The sequence below is a fragment of the Xiphophorus couchianus genome, chromosome 13, assembly GCF_001444195.1.
Source record: "Xiphophorus couchianus chromosome 13, X_couchianus-1.0, whole genome shotgun sequence".
In the NCBI taxonomy this organism is placed as follows: domain Eukaryota; kingdom Metazoa; phylum Chordata; class Actinopteri; order Cyprinodontiformes; family Poeciliidae; genus Xiphophorus; species Xiphophorus couchianus.
The window spans coordinates 1,867,932-1,890,785 of record NC_040240.1 but is presented as its reverse complement, the minus strand read 5'-3'; the positions used below and the strand labels follow the sequence as shown (position 1 = coordinate 1,890,785).

The following is a 22,854-nucleotide window of genomic DNA, read 5'->3' as shown; positions in this document are numbered from 1 at the left end:
AATTCTGGAGCTGACAAAAAAAAAAAAAAAAAACAGGTCAACTTCTAAATCTACAGACCTGTTGCCTGAGTTAAGGTCAGAGGTCATAATTTAACAATAAGAAGGAGAAACTGTCCAGATTGGCTTCCAGGAAATCTCCATGGGAAGGTTTCCAGGCCGGAACCACTGCTGACCTGAGAGAACATAACAGCTTGTCTCACATTTACCAAAAAAACATCTTGATGATCTGCAAGATGTTTGGTAAAATATAGACTTGCAAGACAGAAGTGCAATTTTTTGGAAAGTTTGTATCATGTTACATCTTACCTATAAGTAACACAGCATTTCAGGAACAGAACTTCATGATCACAGTCAAACAGCCTGAGGGTCTGGCCTACTCTATGCATCCTCAGGATCTGGACGAGCTGCCATGATTGATGGAATCATGACGGTTGCTCTCTACCAGAAAGTCGTGCAGGAGATTTCCTCGCCTCTAGTTCAGGAAGTTTTAGTCACAGTGATCCAAAGCACAGCAGCACGGCCACATCCAAATGACTCAGAAATGAAATTAAATGAAGTTTTTTAGTGGCCTAGCCAAAGGTACTGATTGAAATCCAGCGTAGCATTACTGTGAAGCTCTCATTTCATTTCTGCAAAAGAGAAGGAGGCCAAAGTTCCTCAGAGGTGATGATAAAGACTCGTTACCATTTATCATAAACTCTTGGTTGTTGCTGGCAAATGTGGTACAACTAGATAATATACTTAAAGGGTTTCTTTTTGCTATAATAAATGAAATCATAAATTATTACCAGCTATGATCCTGAACATTTAAGTGGAACAAAAAAGCAAAAATGCAAGAAATGTGTGAGGGGCAAACACTGACAGCACTGTAAACTGATGCATTTAGTTTAATGAAACTGAAACCTGACATTTAAAGTCTAGAGAGACATAAGGCCTTTCTCCTCTGTGTAACGTCAAATCCTGTTGAACTTTTTTCATTTTAGGTCAGCTAGGACTGCCAAAATTACTCCTAATTTGTAAAAAAAAAAAAAAAAGTGAAATTTATTATTATTATTGTTGTTGTTGTTGTTGTTGTTGTTGTTGTTGTGACCTTGTAACAGCCTTACATGTCAAAAGCTGTAGAAGTTTGCTCACATACAACATGTGTAAAAGAGACCAAATAGCAATTTAGATTGAAAATGGACGACTTTCTGTGGAGTTTGGACAACTGATTCAAAGGACATTTTTGTTAAATTATGCAGAAATAAAAATTGTTTGATGAAATGTGGCTTTGAAAAATGAGCCCCCATATTTTGTCTCTCATAAAAGACTAAATAACACAAATTATCAATGTTATCTTTGTATAAATTTCCAACTGAATTCCACAAGCCCTGCATAAGCTAATAAATGAAGAGAAACGTCTGTTTTGGCTCAGGACCAGTTGATCCTCCTCACAGTTAGAGGGCGTTGTGGGGAAACTAGTCAAACCAGAGAGGGAGCGAGAGAAAGAAAAGAAACATCATGGTGGCTTCCAGCCTGGGCGGAACGTCTCCTCCTGTCTGACCTGGGAGGGTTGGAGAGGGAGAAGGAGAAGAAGAAGCTCCTCATGGAGTCTGTTCAGGAACGGCTGGTTGAGTTTTCACTGGAGGCTCACGGTGAGAAGGATCTCCACTCTGAGTTTACTAACACAGATCAACAGACTGACAGCTCCAACCTTCACTGAAACCATTCATTCATATGCTTTAAAACTAGATGATGGATTTCTGAAAGCTGTAATTATTGTGGAAGGAACGTCAATAAAAAGCAGCACTTCGAGAGCAACTTAAAGACTGTGACAAAGCTGGACTGAATTATTCCAATGTTCTAAAAAAATACAGTTTGATTTGTCGAACCTTCATTTAATTAGTAAACCACAATAATTGATTTAAGCTTCTTCTCCGGACTGCTGTCAGATCCTCCTTCAGTACATCTGGAAGGTTCCGCAGTCTTCCTCTGACAGCTCAGAGAGACTTCAGCTTCCACATACAGCATCACTGGTCCAGCTGTCTGGATTCAGTCTTGCTTAGGGACTTCCTTGTCTCTCCAGAGTATTCCTATTGGTATTTCAACTACACACAATCAACTGGTGGATTGTATATTTTTGATCTTAGGCTAATTGTTTGACGCATTCCTCCTCTTCTCCATGTGTCAATTTCATTGTCATCATGAGTTATGCGGGTGTTGTGATGGTTGCTACCTGCTGTCTGGTCTGTTGTTGACTGACTGCTGATCACCCACCAGATCTTTACCTGAACAAATCTGTGCCACACTTGGAGGGACCACCTGAGCCGCTGCAGTTCTACCGAGACTGGATCGGCCCGAACAAGCCCTGCATCATCCGTAACGCCTTCAGCCATTGGCCAGCTCTGTCCAGGTGGACACCAATATACCTCAGGTGACAAGGACACGTCCGCAATGAACCAAGATGATTTTTGTTTGAAGTCTCCGCAGATTAAGATCCTCCTGTAGCTCAGAAAACACTGAAGGATCCCCTGATAAAAAGGAAGAAGTTAAATCCACTTCTGCTGTGTGAAGTCTCAAATCTTTACTGGATCATTGAACCCAGATCTTGCTGTCCGCAGGGAGAAGATCGGGTCAAAGGTGATCAGCGTGGCAGTGACTCCTAACGGCTACGCTGACGCCGTGGCGGGGGATCGCTTCGTCATGCCTGAGGAACGACAGATGAGCTTTTCTTCTGTGCTGGACATAATAGAAGGAACGGTGAGGCAGCGTAGGGCCCGCTCCGGGGTACTGGACGGCTGCTCACCTGACTGGCTTCTGTTCTGACTCTCTGCTGGACTGAATGTTTCCAGGTGCAGAAAACCGGAGTGTTCTACGTCCAGAAGCAGTGCTCCAACCTGCTGCAGGAGCTACCTGAGCTAGTGGACGACCTGGAGCCTCACGTACCCTGGATGAGCACCGCACTCGGTCAGTTCCATCACCAACCCAAACCAGAAGGGACTCAGAGCAGTTCCACCTCCGCCAGCACACCTCACTGCTGTCTCACACCTCTCCTACATGGCCTGCACCACTGCATAGATACTTCAACACCACTTCAGCCCTTCTAGTGCAATATCACAGTTCCTGTCTCAACACCCCATCATACGATTTCTCTAAATCTAAAAAGACGCAATGCAATTTAAAGCAGACTAAAGATGTTTGGCAAAATCATAACGTCTTGAAACCCATGTGATCTATTGCAATGTTTTTCAAAGTGGGGGCCTCCAGGAGGCGCTGTGGGAGCCTCAGAAAGTTGAATGGAAGATGAGAAGAAAATGTTATCTGGTAATAAAGTCATAAAATGTTGTACGATAACATTTTCCACCACAGAAATAATAGCTGTCTAAAATCAGCAGCATTTATGCTAAAAATAAATAAAAACATTCTAAAAGTTAACATTTCTTTACATATGTTGTAGCATTGTCTGTGGGTTTGTATAGAGGGGCCCCCAGTCTGAGGTCAATGCTCTTTTGGGGCCATGATATGGAAACATTTGGGATCTATGGCAAGAATCCCTCAGTAAAACGGAGCTGTATGTCCATCACATCGGGTCCAGTTCCTGTGTAAGGACGTACACTCACTGTCCATCCAGTCCTGGTAATTCTGTCTAATGAGTCAAAACTACCAGACGTCCTCTGCATCTGCTGACCTCCGTTTACTCATCTTGTCGGACGATCCGACAGCGCCCTGGTTTTGGCTTCCAGGGTCAGTGGTCAGCTAAGCTAGGAGCCATAGCTGGTGTGAATGAGGAGCAAATTACATCCAGATCAGGTCATTCCTTCCGGGTTCTTTTCAGCAGCAGTTGTGTTTTACTCCAGGTGTCTGTGTCATTATTGTTGATGTCTTAAGAGTCATGTTGTTGTCTTTGTTTCCCTCTCTTAGGGAAATCACCGGATGCAGTCAATTTTTGGCTCGGAGAAGCAAATGCTGTCACATCCAGTAAGATTTCAGTTTGATTTTCATGACTGTCCCAAATGTGTTTGATATTTGTGTGAAAAATATACTTCATTCGTGAAGGACAATGTAGAACAGCCACATTTGATGACTTTCTGGGGTGTTTAGTGGGATTTACCAGGACGAGGGCAGAAAACTTGTTGCTCCATCGAGAGTAAAAAACAGATTCTGTGTTTTGCGCTCAGCTGTTCTGTGTTTTGCTTTCCAGTGCACAAAGATCCCTACGAGAATCTGTACTGTGTCATTTCTGGAGAAAAACACTTCATCTTGCTTCCACCCACTGACCGACCCTTCGTCCCTTATGGTAACCACAGTAACCATCTGTTTCTCAATGTCCTTGTTGGTTGTAACTACAACAACCGTTCTCCAAGATCACAGTTTTCAGTAAGAGGTGATCACTACTATTTATCTAATGACCTTCTATTAACCCTAAAGATATTACCCTCTGCAAATACGACACATCTACTGCAGGTACCACAGGTTCCACTGTATATCCTCTCCAGCAGCAATCATTTGCTGGAAACATCTGGTCTAGTTAAAGGTTAACCACCAGAGTCAGAAAGAAAAACCTTCACATCATTTTTAGGTCTTGTTGCGGCTGACCCCTGCTCAGGACTGATCACAGGAAACAGTCATGTAATCTTGTTGTGGTAACTGTCCACCTGATATAACCACAGTCCTGATCTCTTGCAGTAACCACGGTAACCATCTCTGTCAGGTCTGTACCAGTCAGCTGTTTACCAAGAGCAGGACGGCGGTGAGTTTAAGGTCATCGATAACGTGGACTCACACAAGGTGCGTTTAGGTCCTCATCTCCTGAAGGCCATCAGTGCCTCTGCTGACCCCCCCTCCACCTGCCCCCTCCACTCACTCACCCCCTCCATTCACCCCTTCTACCTGCCCCCTCCACTCCCTCTCTGCTTCAGGTTGCCTGGATCCCTCTGGACCCTCTGGACCCGGACCTGGAGCGCTTCCCGCAGTACCGGTTAGCCCGGCCTCTTTGCTGCACAGTGAAAGCCGGAGAGATGCTGTACCTGCCATCTCTGTGGTTCCACCACGTCCGGCAGTCCCACGGCTGCATCGCCGGTACAGACCCTGAATGCATCACGCTCCACCCGCAGAAAGCATAGTGTGTCACACATTACAGCAGGGCTGAAATAATTTGCCAGTTTAATCTGGATTAATCGATTAGTGAAGTAATTGTCAAATCGAACTATTTGACAATAGAGTTTAATTATTAAACTATATTATAGTTTAGTATAATTCCTGTGTAGGAACCTTGAATATGGTTAACCAGCTGTTACTCCTCACTGACAACGTTCAACCATTTTTTCCGATTACTTTTCACCAAATCTCTGACCGCAGCCGCCAGCTGGAGTTTATCGTTACAACTTTGTCGGAGGTTCAGCGCTTCCAATGTTTACTTCAGGACAAAAAACACCGATTGGTCAGTTCCTGACAAATCCACTGGATTGACAGACGGGTGCCATCATGTTAGTTATGGTACATCTGCTGTAAGCGGAAGGTTTTGTAAAATGGTGTGGATTCAAGCCTGGACGGCTAATTCAGCCATTTTTCTAACTCCATTTGGGGAAAAAAGAGCTCTGTTATCTCCCTGCTCTGGAATTCCAACTAAATTGTAATTCCCTGCCACTAAATTTCTTACACTTAGTGGGAATTACAAAGTGTATAGAAGTGGTAAAAGGAATTAGGGAAAAGAACTGATTTATATATGGAATTTTCAGCCCACCTAAATCCACCATATTGCCTCTCACAGCAGCTGAAAAAAGATTTCCTCTGACAACAGACATGTTGGCTGTTAAGTAATGAAACTAACACGTTATCCCAATAGGAATCTCACTGTTTTCCTTCTGGTCTCCGTTGCAGTGAATTTTTGGTATGACATGGAGTACGACATCAAGTACAACTACTTCCAGCTTCTGGAATCGCTGTCTGAAGTAGCGAACGGTTCCTCGTGACACGGTGGCTGCTGTGAACAGAGGAGACTCAGTCCACAGAAAGCAGTTTGGGAACTATGGAAAATGGAGCTTATGAATTGCAAAACGTAGTGGAACAGCGCCTCCTGGTGTAGTTTGCTGTTCGTGTCAAACTAAAGATTAAAAATGTTATTTATTCAATGAACGCACCTTAGGACATGAAATGACTGTCAACTCATCCTGTTTTCTGATGTGTCCATAAAGCTGTGTGTGCTGCTGCTGTTTTAAAGTGTCGTGTTCTCTGTGTGTTTTTGACTAAACCTGTCTTTGTCTCTGCTGCTCCCTGTTTAATCCTTTTCAGGTTATATTCACCAATCTGTGTGGAACTGCAGGGAAATCGCTAAGATTTTGCTGCATCAATTTTTTTTCCATTTGCAAAGATGTTGGATACCACCACCATTTTCAGAAACTGGTGGTTTTGACAGTACAACTCCCAGTCCCTGACCGTGGCATTTGCTGCTCTCCTGAGCGTTGCGCTAAGACAGCAGGAGGGTTGCTATGGATGTTGATCTATTGTAATAAATCTTCTCTGATTAAGGTTTAGGTCATGTCAGAATTTTAAAAAATCTTTGATTGGGTTCACATTTTTGCAAAAAATAAGATTTCCCTTGACCTTTGTTCATCCACCAAAAACAGCTTGAGAGAAATCTGGCATAAAATGAAACTCTTCCCTTCTTTTGTTTGATTCAGAATCTCTCTTCTCTAGAGAATACAGGCATGTGCTGATAATGCCGTTGTCTTTCTTCATTGGCAAACATTGCTGATGCATAATCCAACTGTGGAGAGAGCCGTCAGTCTTCCCCAGGCTACAGCACATTTTAAACTATGACTTTAAATCCAATCATGGCTCCACAGTCATTCTGAGAGCAGAAAACCCTCGGCTGGAAGTGAAATGATGTTAAAGTATCTAACAAGAAAAGAGCAGAAAGCATTTTATTAAAGCAAAACATCTTTACAGCAAAAATTTTAGAGCCAGCAGGCATAACCCAGCAAACAAAAACAAAGTTCATGTTCATATCTTATAAATTTTTAAAATAATCTTTATTGTCAAGTTTTCCATATTGCATCGTCTCAGAGACTCAAGGCCACAATTCTCCACATCCTACCAAGGAATACAATGATTATCTGTCAGCTAGTGGAAGCACTCACACAAATCAAACACACACAAATCCTATGCAAAACAGACCAGATGTGTTTGAGTGTGTGGGCGTGTGTGTGTAACAACTTACTACCTTCCCAGTTTCTGAGTCTCTCCTGAATGTCTCTGTGATAATAGCAGATCGTTCTCCCACAAAATGTGCCATCTGACTGGTTCCACAACACCAGACCGTACTGGTGTTAGCAGCCTGACTGGTCAGATGACCAAAGATCCACTTTGGCAGCAGAGTGATGTTCTGTTCTAACTCTGGAACTTGGAAGAGTTCCAGAGGAATCCTCCTCTTCCAAAAAGGAGATCAATAAGAAACGCACGCACGCACACAAAAAACTCTGTCTGAAAACTGAAAATGTTGAGGTGTCAGATTGAACAGTAGGGGGCGCCACACTGCATGCAGCAACACAAACATTTTTTTCCAAAACAAATCTGACCATTAGCGGCTTTAAATCCTCATGTTTCTTATTAAGACTTTTTTGTTTCCTCTGTGGAAACACAACGCTAACACTTCAACCTGCTGCGCCGAGTTTTACTCCCAAATTAAAACCTGCTGGTTTGCTTCAAGCTGAACACAATCCCTAATTTATCCAGAGCTTTGCTGGAACAAACAGATGGTAATATGAAGGAAAACATGAAGGACTGTTGGATGTTAGTGATCCAGCCTGAACACACTCAGCAGGCTGCTGCAGCAGGATGAGCCCAGCCTGGGGGGTTGAACATGCTTCAGTCATGACAAAACAAATTTGATGCTGGAAACCATTTTTAGTAAAAGGGGTTACACATGACAAGGCATCAGCTGATAATAACTGGGACTGAGGCAGCCCCTCTGCTTTTCATACAGCTCTACACACACACACATACACACATAAAATAATTCAGCTTTCATAGTGATAGTTCCTCCTATAAATTGGCACATTGATGCTGTGAAATGCGGGCACCCAGCGGTTGTCATGGAGACCCACGTTACAGCCCAGAGCATCCCTCTGGGCGCTGTGGCAACACATCCAGTAGCCCGGCCCGTACGGCAGAGCCTGGCAGTACGGCTTGTGGTGCCAGCGGCACAGAGACACGTCTCCAGGGCGGTAGCGCTTTTTGCACTGTTTGCAGGGGTCGTCACGGTAACGGGGGTCAGACACCCAGAGCGAGTCGGCGGGCCGTACGCTGTAGTTCTCGATGACAAACTTTAAGTAGCTGCAGGTGCACTTGAGAGCTGCGAGGCTCTGGGTGGGCAGCAGCAGCAGCAGGTTGACCAGCAGGTGGTGCGGCAGCAGCAGCAGGTACGACTGGGGGGCCAGCAGCTGCTGCAGCCTCTGGCGCACCCGCAGGAAGTCCTGCGACACCGAAGCGCTCCGGCCGAGAGGCACCGCGGCAGAGCAAGGAGGACAACCCATGGTCTTGTGGGCCTTGTTCTTCTCTGACCTCTGGGGGGCGCTGACCGGAGGGAGAGCAGGCTCCAGGTAAAAGGTCGTTCTGTAATGGGGGGTGCAGAGCGTTGGCCCCGTCTCATCAGCAGACAGGAACAGGAGGCCGGGCAGCGGCTCCTGTTCTGAACTCTGAAGGCCCGCCGTCTCCCCGGAAACCTCCTTAGGCGGTGCAGCAGGGGTGGGGGGCAGCACCCAGGCAGGGGACTCCACCCGGACAGTGGGTACCACATGTACAGGCGGCTCCACCCGGTCTGCTGTCAGAGTTTCAGGTGGTCCTGATGAGGGTTGTGGCTGGGGTTGTGTCCAGCAGGAGCTGTAGCTCTTCTGTCCAGCAGCCAGCAGGACACGCCCCACTGTCCTCTTCAGGCTGTTGCTCCTGGACAGACTCGTCTCGCTGCTCCTCAGACACTTGGACTCCAGCTTGGCCACCATCTCTGACACCCTGATAATGTCTGGCTCGTCGCCCTCCTTGATCTCGGGCCGGGGGTTTCTGGAAAGGGTGATGGTGGTGGAGCTCCTCTGGAGGCTTAACAGAGGTTTTAGGTTTGGCTGCAACTCACTCGCTCTCTGCTCAAGGAACGCCACCATCTCCACTACAGAGATCTTCTGCTCCTCCTCCGCTGGTGTTGGTCCCTGGGCTGGCTCCGGTGCCTCCCCACACTGCCCACCAGGACCCTCTGAGCACCTCGGCTCTGGTTCAGTCAGGATGTGGCTCCTCTGGTCCAGCTGATGGTTCTGGTTGCTCAAGCACCTGCGGCGCCTCTTGGCAGAGCGATTTTCTTCCCAACTACCCTTGGCCTTCACGGCGCGGAGCGGCCCCAGCGGAGTGTTGCTGTTGGTGCATGCCTTCGCTGCTGGATCGCCGTGGCTCAAGCAGAGAGCTGAGCTGCAATCGCCGCCGTCTGCCCCATCTGTCCGTGTTGCCTCTGAAGCAAATATTGCAATCTTTTCCCGCACGTGTCCAGGTTTGATGACTGTCCACACGTTTGGCGCCACATCAGCGTCCTCCGTGGTGCTGCGGCACGGTCCGAGGGGAGTGCTGCATCTGCTGTCGGTCCGACAGGAGAGCTGCTGCCCGGTGGTGCTGCGCGGCGCCTTCAGATGTAGTGATGGGCCGCCGGTGCTGTAGCAGAGTGTGTTGGTGGAGATGAAGCTTAATGGAATACGGCTGGTGCTGATGTTGCTCTGGTTACTGGACATCTTCATCATCAGCGTCTCCTGCTGGCTACCAAAATAAGCGCTCCTCTGAGATGACGTCTGCACACGGACTGCATCCAAATGCACCTCCGAGCATAGGAACTTTGGGTAGGACCTTAGATGCATGGCTGGCCTAGGGGAGGAGGAGAAAGTTATTTAGCTACAAAAATGATCAATCTTTATAAAGGAAAAACTTCAAATGTGCTACAGCTTTTGGATAACTTTTAAAGAATGTTGTGAACCAATCTGCTTCTCTGTGGTTCTCACATTAAATGTTGGGAAGAGTGAAGGGATGCTCCAAGCAGAGATAACATGTTCTGTAGTGTGGGTGTTTTGTTTTTTAAAATCAAGCGGACGGCTAAGGTGCTAAACATCACAATCAGCCAGCCTTCAAGAAGTCATTGGGATTCCAATCCATTGTAGCCCTCGTATCCACCGAGAGGATACAAGGGCTGAAGCAATTAAAGATCTCATAACGGAAACGACGGTGTTAGAGAGAACTACACAACCAGCTGTTTTCTGCTCATTAGGAAACAAGTGGTCAAACCGCTACTTTAAAGTCATTATAAATGTACACAAAATAATTATACCAAACAGTTTCAATATACCTATAGAATATAGTAACTATGATTACCTTGACAGCACATTTTGATTTCCCAGTGGTATCGGAGGCGAGATCCAGGTTGATGTGAAAGCATCTCTGGTTCTAAAGCTTCATATCTTGCGTGTCGCTTCTTCTCCAACAGCACTAACTTCAGGAAAGCAGACTGAACATGAGCGACCGCCTCTGCATAGAACATAGAAGTACAAAAACAAAACCTATAAATACGAGTTAAAATGTTGCAAGATGATAGATGAGTCATCCTAACATGATGTAATCCAGCAACAACAAACTGACTCGTAATGTAATCTCTTTAATAATAATAATAATGTCATATCAGTGAGTGTTTGAGTAGAAGACAACTGGAATATTTCTCTTGTCTATGGGTGTCAAACTCCAGTTCTCGAGAGCCACTCCAGGACTGGAGTTTGGTGTCCCCAGGTGTTTCTCCAACTGCCACATTAGAGCGACATGCAGCACAGTCCAGTTACCGCTCAAGTTTTAGAACGTTCCACAGTCAGAGCCACTACAGCGTTCTACCATTTAATATGAGGCCATTGAAACTTCCAGAAAGGGCTGAATTTTTTCTTGCTGTGCAATGCATAGTTGTTTGGGCACTGCAGACCAGAGGTTATCTTTAAAACAAATATTCATAATGAATATGTATGAGCTCATCCTTGGGATTAATTAACATTTCATAAATTTCAAATATTCCAGGTTAAACTAGAATTTTGAGTCATCTTAAAATTATTTATTTGTAAAATTGTATTCTTTACATTTTAATTCGGTCTCATAAATGCAATTGTTTAATTTCAATTTTTGCCAAGAGAAATGTTATTTTTGACAAGGAGGAACAATACTGTTTATTAAAATCTAATCAGAGGCAGGTGTATATTTCACTCCCTAAAGGGCAGACCACTATTCTCCAAACATACCCATCATGTCCAGGCGGTATTGATCCATATTTTGATTCAGTCTTCTACCACTGGCTATTTAAAAAAACAACATTACTGAATGTTTTTGCTGAAACAGACTTAAGCTTAATCGCATTATTTGTGACCAAAGTAGAATTTAACCATTGATTTTTAGAAATATCTTCAGCCAAATTAGTGCCCAATTGGTCTGTTCCGATTTCCTTCATTTTGAGTAATCAGCCAATACTTACTGATTGTTTTCACAGATCTTATCCAACTCCACAAAATTCTGAAATTTACCTACTGTACTGTTTAGCTCTGCTGTGAGAAACTGCTGCCCACCAGGTCACGTGTGTCGACTTTTCATTTATACGCAGCAAAAACAAGTTTGTATTGATTCACAGGTATTCTTTTATATTTTTCAGTTAAATAAAGTTGGTTGATTGAAGGTGTATTGTGACCTTAACACTTGTCAATGACAGTTAAAAGAAAAAAAAAAAAAGTCAGTATCGATCTAAACCAGCAGGTCAGGCTTCTTAAAGATCTGTGATTGACCAGAAAAGTGCAGTCGGTGCACCCCTAGTGGTGTTATATCGGAATATGCTCCACGTGTCACATACCCACAGGTCTGAGGAATACAACAAATATATTGACTGGATCATGCTTTGTGCCATGTGAGATGCCTACAATGACAATATTGTGACAACCCCTGATGAAATTTCCATAGCAACCACTGCCAATGTGCATTTTCACTCAAAGCTCAGTTTTTCATAGTGCTATTGAAGGCATCACCCAGCACCTCCTCCCCCCATGTGGAAATTTCCAAAGTGTACAGACTGTTTACAGGTGAGGCAAGACACTGTTGAATATGTAAGGAAACCTTTCATAGTTACAAAGTTTTCCATCTCAGAGATGTTGGACTAGTAGTGGACAGACAGACCACTTGATTATGAAGGAACATGTTTAACGCTGAGGCAACACTAGGCAGAGGACTTTTAGTGCAAAGTGAGGCCAGATGATAGATTTTGGGGCTTCATCATCAAAATTGCTCAGAGTTACTGGATGTCACAACGTTAGCTTACAAACTTGAGTTGCTTTAATTTAGAGTATGTATCAAAGTTAACTTTTACACATCGCAGAATTTATTTTAAACCTAAAACGTTTTTCTTTCTGTAAGAAAACACTGTTATATAGTGCTGTTCTAAAAGCTCCTTTGTGAACAGAGTGTTAGTCTGTGATACAGGAATCACTGATTATCTCTGGCTTCTGATAGTGGTGACAACATGTCAAGACATTTCAGGTAATCCACATGTAACGTGTCCAAAGACATGGTCAGTCTGGCACAATAGTTTACTTTTTATAATAATTGTGTTGTAGTTTTCTTTGTTTTGTAAGTATTGACAAGATTTGTCTTAACCAGGTCATTTTTTACCTTGTTTGTATAACCTTGGTTTTTAGCTAGACAAATTACTCATTATCTGTGTTTCCATAACAAAAGTTGTGCACGCAACTTTGATAATATTTTGCTAATGTCAAAAAAAAAGAATTTTGTAATTGCGGTGTTTCCATTAAACAAGAAACGATTAAGAACACATGTGAATTTGTTCACGCGATAAATCATTCAGAAACAACATAGGATAAATAGCCCTTTGGCTAATTCTGCCGCATTTACAAAAATGTCAATTAATGAGCATTGTCCCTGCAAAATAAATTACATTTAAATGAAACCTGAAAGAAGAGAGATTCCCCAGCAGAAATGATTGTATTGGAGCCATTTGCTCTTAAGATCCATTGGCAGTTGGCATTTACTCACAAAGCCACAGTTGATTGAAGACCTCTGCTGTCTATGCAACTGCAGCAACACTGTGCTCTTCACAAACATGCCTCAGCAACCAGGCTAATAGCCTATACACTAGAGAAGGCAAATATTAGCCTAATTTATCAGCCAGGAAGTTTAAAATTCATCAGTGCATTGCTTAACATGTCTGATCATTTACACATAAGGAGATGATAACGTGAGAAGAGTTACAACAGGTTCACGGGTTTTGGGCTACAATCTCAAATTAATTGCCTGTTCACCTTTGACCTGTCCTGACCCATGTTACCTCGACACTGATGACGACTGAAAATTGATCACAGAACATGTTTACCAGGCACGTTTGATGCTGTTTTCCTGGTGGAGAGATGGGGGAGGGAGGGAGACAGACCAAAGGCTCCTTAACCCACCACAGTAGAAGCTTCTATTTCCTACTTTATCACTGACAGTCAAAGAAGGTCAGAAATCTCCTTCTGGACGGCATGAAACGCTCCAAAGTAGTTAGAAACAATTCCTACATATAAAAAAATAACTAAACAATGGTACAAAGTGACCAAAACTACTGAAAATGGTGAAGAGGTAAAATTATCAGTAGAAGTTACAAACAGAACCTCCAATACAGCTTATGTTTAGAAAAGCATCATAGAAGCTGGTTAACATTTTCAAACAGAGCTGGGCTATTAAAAAAAAAACAACTTTTTTTATATTTCAGTGATAATATCATATGTAAAAAATATCTAGTCCCATTATTTGCCATTTGTTAGACTAGTCTAGCATTCCTTGTTCATGTGTGTTATTTTATACTGACATTATGGTCAAAATGCCATAAAAAAGGTCTAAAAAAGTATGTAGCTCTGAAACTATTGGCTATTCTACTGATTATTCAAATAGCTCTCTGAGCTATCTGAAGAAACTCACTGAGCCGACCAAACATAACCAATCCGAGCCAGGAGGAGGGGCTTAGAGCTCTCAATCAACTCCTTAAACAGGCTGCTAATTGTGTGTGGAGGGTGAGCAGTGCACACACATGCATGATTGACAGCGATAAGACCCTCCTCCTGGCTTTGATTGGTTGTTTCTAATTGGGAGAACTGGTTGAAGGCAAAGGAGCTTTATTTCTTTTCCACAGATAATCTGTCTCATATTATACTGTCTCAACCAAGTGAGTTTCAACACATAAGCAAAAAAATATATATATTTTTTTTTTTAAAGTTACATGCAGCAGCTTTAAGCCTTTATAATACAATATAATATAGATTTTAAATTCACAAATACTTCATTTCCTTTAAAAAACAAACAAAAAAACAACAACAACAAAAAACAAGAACGTAAACATAGTCGTAGCCTAAAAAGGCTTGATCATTTAGAGCTATCAACATATTCAGGTGTCAGAAGTTCAGACCTTTCTGCTCAACTTAGCATTAATACAGGGTGAGGCTGATCTGATTATTTAATGTATTAACCAGTTAATATCTGAATAGCAACAGGTGTTTAATAAGCCCCCCCCACCTCCTTTAGAGAATTAAACGTAAAGCTATGCCACTTGAGGATTTCTGGGTATAATACATTTATAGATCTTACATGCAAACTGTATATGTTTTTGCACAGCTTTGGCTTCATTATTGCTCTGAATCTGTTCTTTTTTTTGAGTCTTTATACTCCAGTTAACTGTTAATTCCTAAATTTGTTCAACAGTAAATTGTTTCAGACACACAAAAAAAGCCTATTTTGTGCCATTATTTTTTTTCCAAAATGCAACTAAATTTAATACTTTGTGTTCTTTGATGGACACCAACAATAAATATGCAAGTGTGCTCATTTTCTAAAAAAGAAATTAGCTCATAAAACCAAGTTTAGCAACACAATCGTAGCATCCATATGGGATACACACATTTGAAATCTGAAAGCCTTACTACACACTGTTCAGATATAATGTAACAACAGAGAACAATGGGTCATAATCTTTACACCAACCAAAAACAGCCACACCTACAGGTATCCATCTTCACATTTCAGATTCTCAGGTTTGGGCAACATCTGCAATATATTGATTTACATGTTTGCCATCAATAGTTCATTGCTTTAAAGAAACTTTAAAGTGGTCAATTAAAAAAAAAAAAAAATTACTCAATCTGGGTTTTAAACAGTTTGTCACAAGTAACTTCATTTCATTAAAGAATGGACCAGTGGCATGTGTAGATTGCGAGAGACCTTCTGGTGGGTGAGATCAGCTAATAACAAAGATGAACATCAGAAGAATGTCTTCTGATGTCTTCTGGCTTGGTGGTGAAGGCACCACCAAGCCAGAAGGCACCACCAAGGGGAGCAGGCTTGGTGGTGCCTGCGATATGAGGCTCTACTTTCTGCAGTCACCCAGCTGTGGTCCACTGGTTGGTTTAATCTGCAGGATTTATTCCTAAACTTGTAACAAATCATATTCGACTCCACATAATACAGCAATGATGCAATCAGATTGTTAATCAACTGTACGGGGCTAATCATTTCTGAGCACAACAGGGAGCTCTGCATTACATAGAACCTAATATTATGCACCATGACATCATTTATATATTTAGTCCATTTTTTTTTGCTGACGTCTATATCTGAAAATCTAAATGCTTTTCTGACAGCATCTTCATAACCAGCTGCATCTTCATAGCCAGCTGTTTAGCTGTACCGACCCTGTTTAGCTTTAGCTACTTTACATAGTAAAGGAACCTGGAAGTATCCGTAGTTTTGGTTTTTTTTCTCCCCCGTTTCTCCAACCTTGTGAATTCTAAAAACAAAACCCTGTGTACGAATCCTGCTAAGAAGTCACTGATTGTGGAGACAGAACAGAGTCTGATAAACAACTGCTGTGTCTGCAGTACGAAGAAAACAACCGAGACCGTGCTGGGCCTGTTCATCACCTCCACCCCGCTTGTGCCACTTTCCTTGGGGTTCAGAATGTTAACGGCTGTATTCCACAGCGGATTCACACACAGCCAACGAGGAGGCGGAGGCACGGTTAGCAAACAACCGCTTAAACTGGTCAAGTTAGTTAGCTGCGACTAGTTGAAACCATTGCAACCGCAGCAAACTGGTTAGCTGTAATGCTAGCTAGCGCAGAGCAGCGAAGCAGGAAAACAGAGCATTTAATAATACAAGAGCTCGATAAAACCTTCAATGTTTTCACATATATTGATACAATTTCAAGACGAAGCGGCTCACTTACCTGAAGAAAGCAGTTTCTCCGTCTTTGCTACAGGAAATAAAAACAAAAACCTAGGCTAGTAGCTGGAACAGCAGCTAAACTCCACTGTTTTCCAGTTTGTTTCTGTTTTTGTACCGACCCGAAGCTGCGGTCAGTTAATTTAGCTGCTTGTTTAAGTTTTTTACTTCCCAAAGCAGCTTGGCTAATAAAAAGCTCGCCCTTCGTGGCTTTATAGCAGCTCTATCGTAAACGACCAAAATACGTAAACTTGCAACTCTGCGTCATTACGTCACAACTTAAAAGGGAAGTGTAAGGTAAAAATGAAATAAGTGAAATATTGGTCTGTTACCTCTGACATTCAGTTACAACCATTTTGTGGTGTGAAAAGAGATTATTGGATACAAGTCTGACCCTAACCCGCTTAAAAGGCATCAAAATCTAGCAGAATTTGGTGCATTTCAGAGAATCATCAGGCTTCAAACCTGATGGCTTTATGTCATTTCATTTCGGAGCAATCATAAATGTAATCAAAAGTAATTTGACAACTAATTGAGCCTCCCTTTTTGTCTTAATTCTCTTCTTCTTCTACACGATCTTAATTTTTATTTTAAAAAAAGTAATCTGGATCCAAAATCTTAACTAGAGGTTCTTTGTAGTAAGTCAACACTTTTATATACTTCCACAGTTGAATGTTGTTCATGGTCGAGGGGTTTTTCATCTCAATTCTGAACTTACTACTTCCACAACCTCACCTTGGATAAATCAATTCAGCTCAAAAATATTTTACTAATTCCAAAGAGAAATGAAACATTGTAACTCATATTAGACCATCTAGTTGTTATAGATGGTAATGGCTCGTGGCATAAAGGATCTACTGTAGCAGTTCTGAAGGAGCCTCTGATTCAAGACACTCTGTGCTATTTGCAGAAAACTGGAGATTTTACAAAGGAATTTGTGGCACTGCCATACGACACTTTTTCAAATCAACTTGACCTACAACTTAATTTCCACAACCCTTCTAAAAAATATTTTCTTTTCAATCTCTTGGTGTGAAATTAAAACTAGTATTTTTCACCTAAAAAGTAGAAATTAAACGTTGAACCAGGTAAACCATTCCATTTTATTGAGGAAAAACACATTTGCACCTTTCAAAATGTGTATCATTCATAACAGAAATGTGAAACGATGCATATGTGACATTGAGTCAAAACAGGGCTGTATTGACTGTATCGAGTCAATACAGCCATTTATTTTATTAAGTATGAGTCAACTTACTTTTAAAAACTTAAATCTATTGTCGATGTCTGTCGATTGACAATAGATTGAACTTTTATAAATCATCTAGAAAAAAGAGAACAGAATAATCTGCTGTGATTACCACTGAATCCCCGGCAATGATTGTCTATGGCTCAAATCTCTTGGGATTATTATTAGACTTTTTAAAAATGTTCTGTAGAAAAAACAATCATCTTCACTGTAGATCAGCTGATAATCTGGAGGTCCACCATAGACAACCTTTGCTGTGTTTTAAAAAGATCTGGTAGATCTTAGATCTATGATTCTTAGCTGTGCTAAAATTGGTTTTCATGTATTTGTGACTGTTTTCTGTAGGTTAAGAGAAATTTTGTTCTTTTAAGATTCTTTTTAGATTTCCAACAGATCCACAGTATATCTCAAATAGATTTGCAGTTGACCTCCAAAGGTCTTTTGTTTGTTTGTTTGTTTTTTATAGTACATCTCCGGTAATGTCAAAGACTTCTCAATGCAATTTCTCAACACGAACATCTGAAAGGGTGAGGTCATAGTAGATGCCAAGTGTGTTGATGGAGCTCAGGTTGGTTAGCCGATGTCTGAATTCAAGAACGTGGGAATTGTTAACAGCCACCTTGAACTCTGTGGTGGTGCACAATATCTTCAGCTGCAAAAAGAAATGATAACATGTTAGTGAACTGGACTCTGAAAATGCAGCAGATTCACAGACACCTTTATTCCCCAAGATGGTAGAAGATGTCTGACCTCAAACGGCTGACCCTGGACAAAGGGAAACTGCTTCATATCCCTCTCCTCTTTCCCCCACTTCTCGCCAACAAGTGAGTTCCTGACAATAACCTTTTTTCCGGATTCATTGAAGCGAGGATTAAAGTGAAAGGCAATATCATTGCCTGCAGACAAGTTCACCGTGATCCTGATTGGCAACAAGGACACAAAAGCAGAGTGATTTTTTTTTTGCGGTTAAGCATCCTATATTTCACACTAATACGACTGTCAGTAGAGAAATATGTTTGATTAAACCCCCAGTGTTGCTTCTGACCTGCCAGCATTGGGTTTTATGGTTCCCTTGATGGTGATCAGTAGTTTATCATACATTCCCCCTGGCAGTTTCTCTTCATAGGGAACAGCCTGTCGAAAAGTAAATGAATTAACACATCTCTCTGTCTGTCCATATTTCTTGATGCGTTTCTCATTTTCTTTGGTTTTCTTACAAGATTCTTTTGAGGTGCGGCCGGCGTAGGTGCTCCAGGTCCATATGAACCAGGTGTAGTGGGTTGACTTGGGTTCCCTCCTGGCCACATACTATTGCCTCCGGATTGGCCTCCAGGCCAGGTGGGGTTGGCAGCAGGTTGACCCCCAGGCCACATCGGGTTGGCAGCAGGTTGACCCCCAGGCCAGGTGGGGTTGGCAGCAGGTTGACCCCCGGGCCAGGTGGGGTTGGTTGCTGGCTGACCTGAGTCAAAATTCCATTATTCATTTTTAATGATCAATTCACCTTTTTATATAAAGCTATATTTGATGGCAAAATGCATCTCAAGAAAATTACAAAAGAAAAATCTATGTCGTTCTTAATATGGATACACATTCTTGGATTTTTATGTTTTGACTATGGACCTCAGACACCATATTAAAAATATATTTCAAATAATCTTTTCTTGTCAAACAGCAAAATATTGCCAGAAATGAAGACTGAAGTAGGTGAGAAACTAATCTATAATAGACCCAGAGGCTCCCTCTCCTCATGGGTGAAGCACCAGTGGCATCTGTGAGTTTTCTACCACAGAGTTGCAGGATTTTAATGGAGGACTCCAGTGGCATTCTGGGACCTTGTCGAAACTAACAAATGGCTTTGTCTAGCAGACATAGAGGACAGGAGGTAGAGTTTATTATTAAAGAGTTTATTGTCAGGTTCAAAATATTGCTTTTGAACCTGAAAGGTGTCACTCTGTCAACGTATCTAAGGTCTGGCATCCATCATCTACCAACAGAGCTCCCATCCGAGAGAGACAGTGTCTGGTGATGTCATGACTGGCAATGAGGTCAAAGACTGCCTTCAAATAGAGGCCAGCCAGAAAGCTTGTGTGGCCAGCCTACATGTACCAGTACCTCCAGATTCCGTGAACATAGAGTAAAAGCAGATAAAGGCAGCAGCAATCTGGATGAAATCTTCAATATTTTGGAAGGGTTGAGGTATCAGCAACACTTTGGCAAAGAAAGTTACTTCTTAACTTGATGAGAGGCAACCAGTATGAACAGTGTTGATGTTTAGTGGGCCTTGAGAAAGGTGAACATAAGGGAAGCTAATTACCTAAACACTATTTAAGTGAGTACCAAGAGAAGGTCCACACCGTATGGCTCCACATCTTTAAAATCTCCTCAAAACATTGGCTTTCCCAACATTTTTAGAACTTTCCTGTAGCGATTACTCATATTATTTACTGTACATATCGACACTCGCTGAATAAAACCATTCAGCATTTGGAGGGATTGGCCAAGATTGTACCAAAAATTTGGGACAAGCGGAGACCAGAGATAGATCTGTAAACTATTTCTCTTCAAGGATCTGGCATGTCCAGATTAGCCAAAAGACAAAGTGTTGACATAGTGTTACAACCAGCGGTCACTCAGTACAGTGGGTGAAATTCACTGAATACAGAGGAGCCTACATTAAACAACAAAAGAATAGTTGACTGCTTCTACCTGGCCAGGTGGGGTTGGCAGGCCAAGGACCTCCTGATTGGTTGTTGCCCCCAGGGGGCCAGTCACCAAGAGCATCTGAAAGCTGTAAAGAGAGAGAAAGAAAAGATACCTCTGAACTCAAGGTCATCACACATTTATGAAGCTAAGTAGAGTTGGGAAGATATCTAGTAATATTTAAAGGTAGTAAAATATTGCCATATGTACAGTATATGCTTGATGTAATCCAGCATTAAATATATCTCTTCATTGAACAACAAAAGCAACATTTTATTTCAATGTTCTTTTTATTTTAGACATGAAAAGTAAATATGATTTTAAAGTTGCGGTTTACTTCCATGTTGGATTTGTTGCGTTTCAATCAAATTCACATGGAAAGAAAACAATGCTAATAAGTAAATCAGACTTACATCCATTGTGCTCTTCTGTGAACTGAAGCCCAACTGGAATCAGCAAATGAACAACAGGTGAGAAAAAAAAAATTCTATTTCCTATTAATTTGGAAATAGTTTTTGCAAATGAATATGAATGCAAAATGTAGAAGTGAGGATGTTTGAACAGGTTTAGCTCAAATCAGTTTAAATTGTGTTTTTTAGTTTATTAATATCCTTAAACTCTAACATGTGTCATGTCAGGGAAAGCCACAGATTGCGTCACATCTTCTCTCTGATGTAATCCCTCACCCCAAGTGTTTCTGGGAAATGTGGTGGCAGTGGGCAGATTTGTCTATGATCAATAATCCATTATTGAAGCTTGATAATGTTTGATAAAGTTTCACATTTGTAATTTCATTTAAAATGTTGTTCTCTTCAACTTCTGGCCAATGCCAATATCCTCACATAGATCCACAGAAGTGGAAGCTACTGTTTGTGTGAATTCTTGCTTTGGTTCTTTTCAGCCCCTCCCAACAAACTAATGTTGATTTTTTTTTTTCACTTCTAAAAAGACGTAAGGCAATAAACATTCTGCAAACTCAATTTCAGCCATGTTTGTTTTATATACTTTATGTACATATGTGTCTCCAGTAATCAATATGCCATAGCACTAAAACTCACATTTCATTCAGCAGCTAATGGTTGGCTTTCTCAGTAAATTCCTTTCCTGGCCACACTCTGTGCATCTGGGTGTGGTTGCAGCCCACTTCCCTGTATACTTGCATGTCTATCTGTGTACACATGGTTACTGTGTAATACCTGACTTATTTCAGTACTCACTGAGTTTTATTCAACACCAGACTTCTTTCAAATCCATAGTATCAGCTCCTAGAAACTCAAATGAAAGTGTTTCCTGTTTCTGTGTTTTCCTTGACAGTAAAGAGTAAAATTACCTCAGATCATCTCGATGAAACTAATTCACAAGTTTAATAATGTCGATCTCTGAGTCAGTTCAAATCTGCGCAGGGAAGTTTTACCAGAACTGGTTGCTTTTTTTTTTGGAAAGAGTCAATCATGAGTATAAGAAACGGAAAAGAGACGTACCTGTTTGCTGGAGAACGGCTCACTGTCAGGCTGTAGAACATGAGAGTGTTTTTATGTGCAGAGCCACGCCCTGTTTTCCTGCTTCGACCTGTTCCTGTAACTAAATCATAACAGTCATTTGTTTGCACTACAGCTAACAAAAACCTAAAGAATATTTGATTTGTGCTTCACCTTCATCTCTGCGATACAAGTTTTTTTTGTCCATAAAAGGAAAAGGGGTTCAGATGAATTTTAGTAATATACTACTAGTAACTTATATTTCATTAAGTTGAGATAATGAGAAGGATTAAATAATTCTTCACGTCTTCCTACTTCTTTTCAAACAGAAAAGTAGTAGTAAAAAAAGTATTTTGTTCTTGGTTATGTATGCACATGTTTTTCTGTGTCCTGCTGATTGCTTGTTCTCATGTTTTTGTAAAACCTTTTGGGGGCGAAATAAATACAAATAAATACAAATTTTAGGACAAACGAACCACAAACCTCACAACATAAGTTGGAACCTGGTCATTCTTTTCTTGGGTGTGTTGCTCAGTGTTGCTGTGCAAACTTTTGTTCTATTGTGGACTTTTGTTTGAAGGGTCAGGCTTTGTTCTGTCTGGAAATGCGTTGCCATGTGAACCAAAGAGCATTCTAAGATTCCGACCCACCCTCAACACTTCTCACAACTCATATCGTTTCCTCTGCAGAAATTCTCAGAAGTGATCCTAGAGCTATTTGCTGGCAGCCAGTTTCAGCCGTGCCCTTGGCATCTGTAACTGAACTATTTTAGAGTGAGAGCTCAGATGTTTCTGGTTGGCGTTCTATAAAACTGCCGTTTCATGCCTTCCCCTTTATGTCTCGCGTCAAGTCAGATTAAATACATGAAAGTAAGAAGCCGAGTCCAAAGCAAAAATGTGCAAGTCTGGAGTCCTAAACTCTGTATTTAAATAAAGTTGGAATTTCAGTCCAGTGTAAAAAAAAAAAATTAAACAAGTGGATTTACATGTCAGAACAAGGAAGCGGAAATGAAGAACTAAATCTTCAAAATGTCTGTGCTTATAGAGCAGATTCGCCTGTTTTTCCTTTTTATTGAACCTTGTTGTTATAAGGAGAACCATAGTTGTTATAGTTATGTTATGTGAGAAAATCATATTTTGCTTC

At 41.6% G+C, this 22,854-nt stretch overlaps 3 protein-coding genes across 5 annotated transcripts; 1 reads left to right on the top strand and 2 right to left on the bottom strand.

The window, feature by feature from the left end:
• Window positions 1-1,459: 1,459 nt before the first annotated feature.
• Window positions 1,460-6,246, top strand: jmjd7 (jumonji domain containing 7). Its single transcript, XM_028036483.1, has 9 exons — window positions 1,460-1,634; window positions 2,260-2,413; window positions 2,601-2,739; window positions 2,832-2,946; window positions 3,901-3,957; window positions 4,181-4,276; window positions 4,691-4,767; window positions 4,899-5,058; window positions 5,860-6,246. Exons 1-9 carry the CDS (start codon window positions 1,586-1,588, stop codon window positions 5,949-5,951), a joined length of 939 nt encoding a protein of 312 aa, XP_027892284.1. The 5' UTR covers window positions 1,460-1,585; the 3' UTR covers window positions 5,952-6,246.
• Window positions 6,247-6,877: 631 nt separating this feature from the next.
• On the bottom strand, window positions 6,878-16,556 carry fbxo34 (F-box protein 34). 3 transcript variants are annotated; one of them, XM_028036482.1, is made up of 4 exons: window positions 16,289-16,556; window positions 13,409-13,547; window positions 10,378-10,495; window positions 6,878-9,876 (listed from the first exon to the last, which is right to left on the bottom strand). In XM_028036482.1, the coding sequence occupies exon 4, from the start codon at window positions 9,867-9,869 to the stop codon at window positions 7,998-8,000; it is 1,872 nt and encodes a 623-aa protein (XP_027892283.1). In that variant the 5' UTR covers window positions 9,870-9,876; window positions 10,378-10,495; window positions 13,409-13,547; window positions 16,289-16,556; the 3' UTR covers window positions 6,878-7,997. The 3 variants fall into 3 exon arrangements, with proteins under 3 accessions (XP_027892283.1, XP_027892281.1, XP_027892282.1); XM_028036480.1 differs by lacking the exon at window positions 13,409-13,547 and having other exon boundaries at window positions 10,378-10,530; XM_028036481.1 differs by lacking the exon at window positions 13,409-13,547.
• An 810-nt stretch (window positions 16,557-17,366) lies between these two features.
• Window positions 17,367-21,791, bottom strand: lgals3b (lectin, galactoside binding soluble 3b). Its single transcript, XM_028036737.1, has 7 exons — window positions 21,715-21,791; window positions 20,647-20,679; window positions 20,240-20,321; window positions 18,751-18,992; window positions 18,579-18,667; window positions 18,284-18,452; window positions 17,367-18,185 (listed from the first exon to the last, which is right to left on the bottom strand). The coding sequence occupies exons 2-7, from the start codon at window positions 20,650-20,652 to the stop codon at window positions 18,027-18,029; spliced, it is 747 nt and encodes a 248-aa protein (XP_027892538.1). The 5' UTR covers window positions 20,653-20,679; window positions 21,715-21,791; the 3' UTR covers window positions 17,367-18,026.
• Between the last annotated feature and the right edge of the window lie 1,063 nt (window positions 21,792-22,854).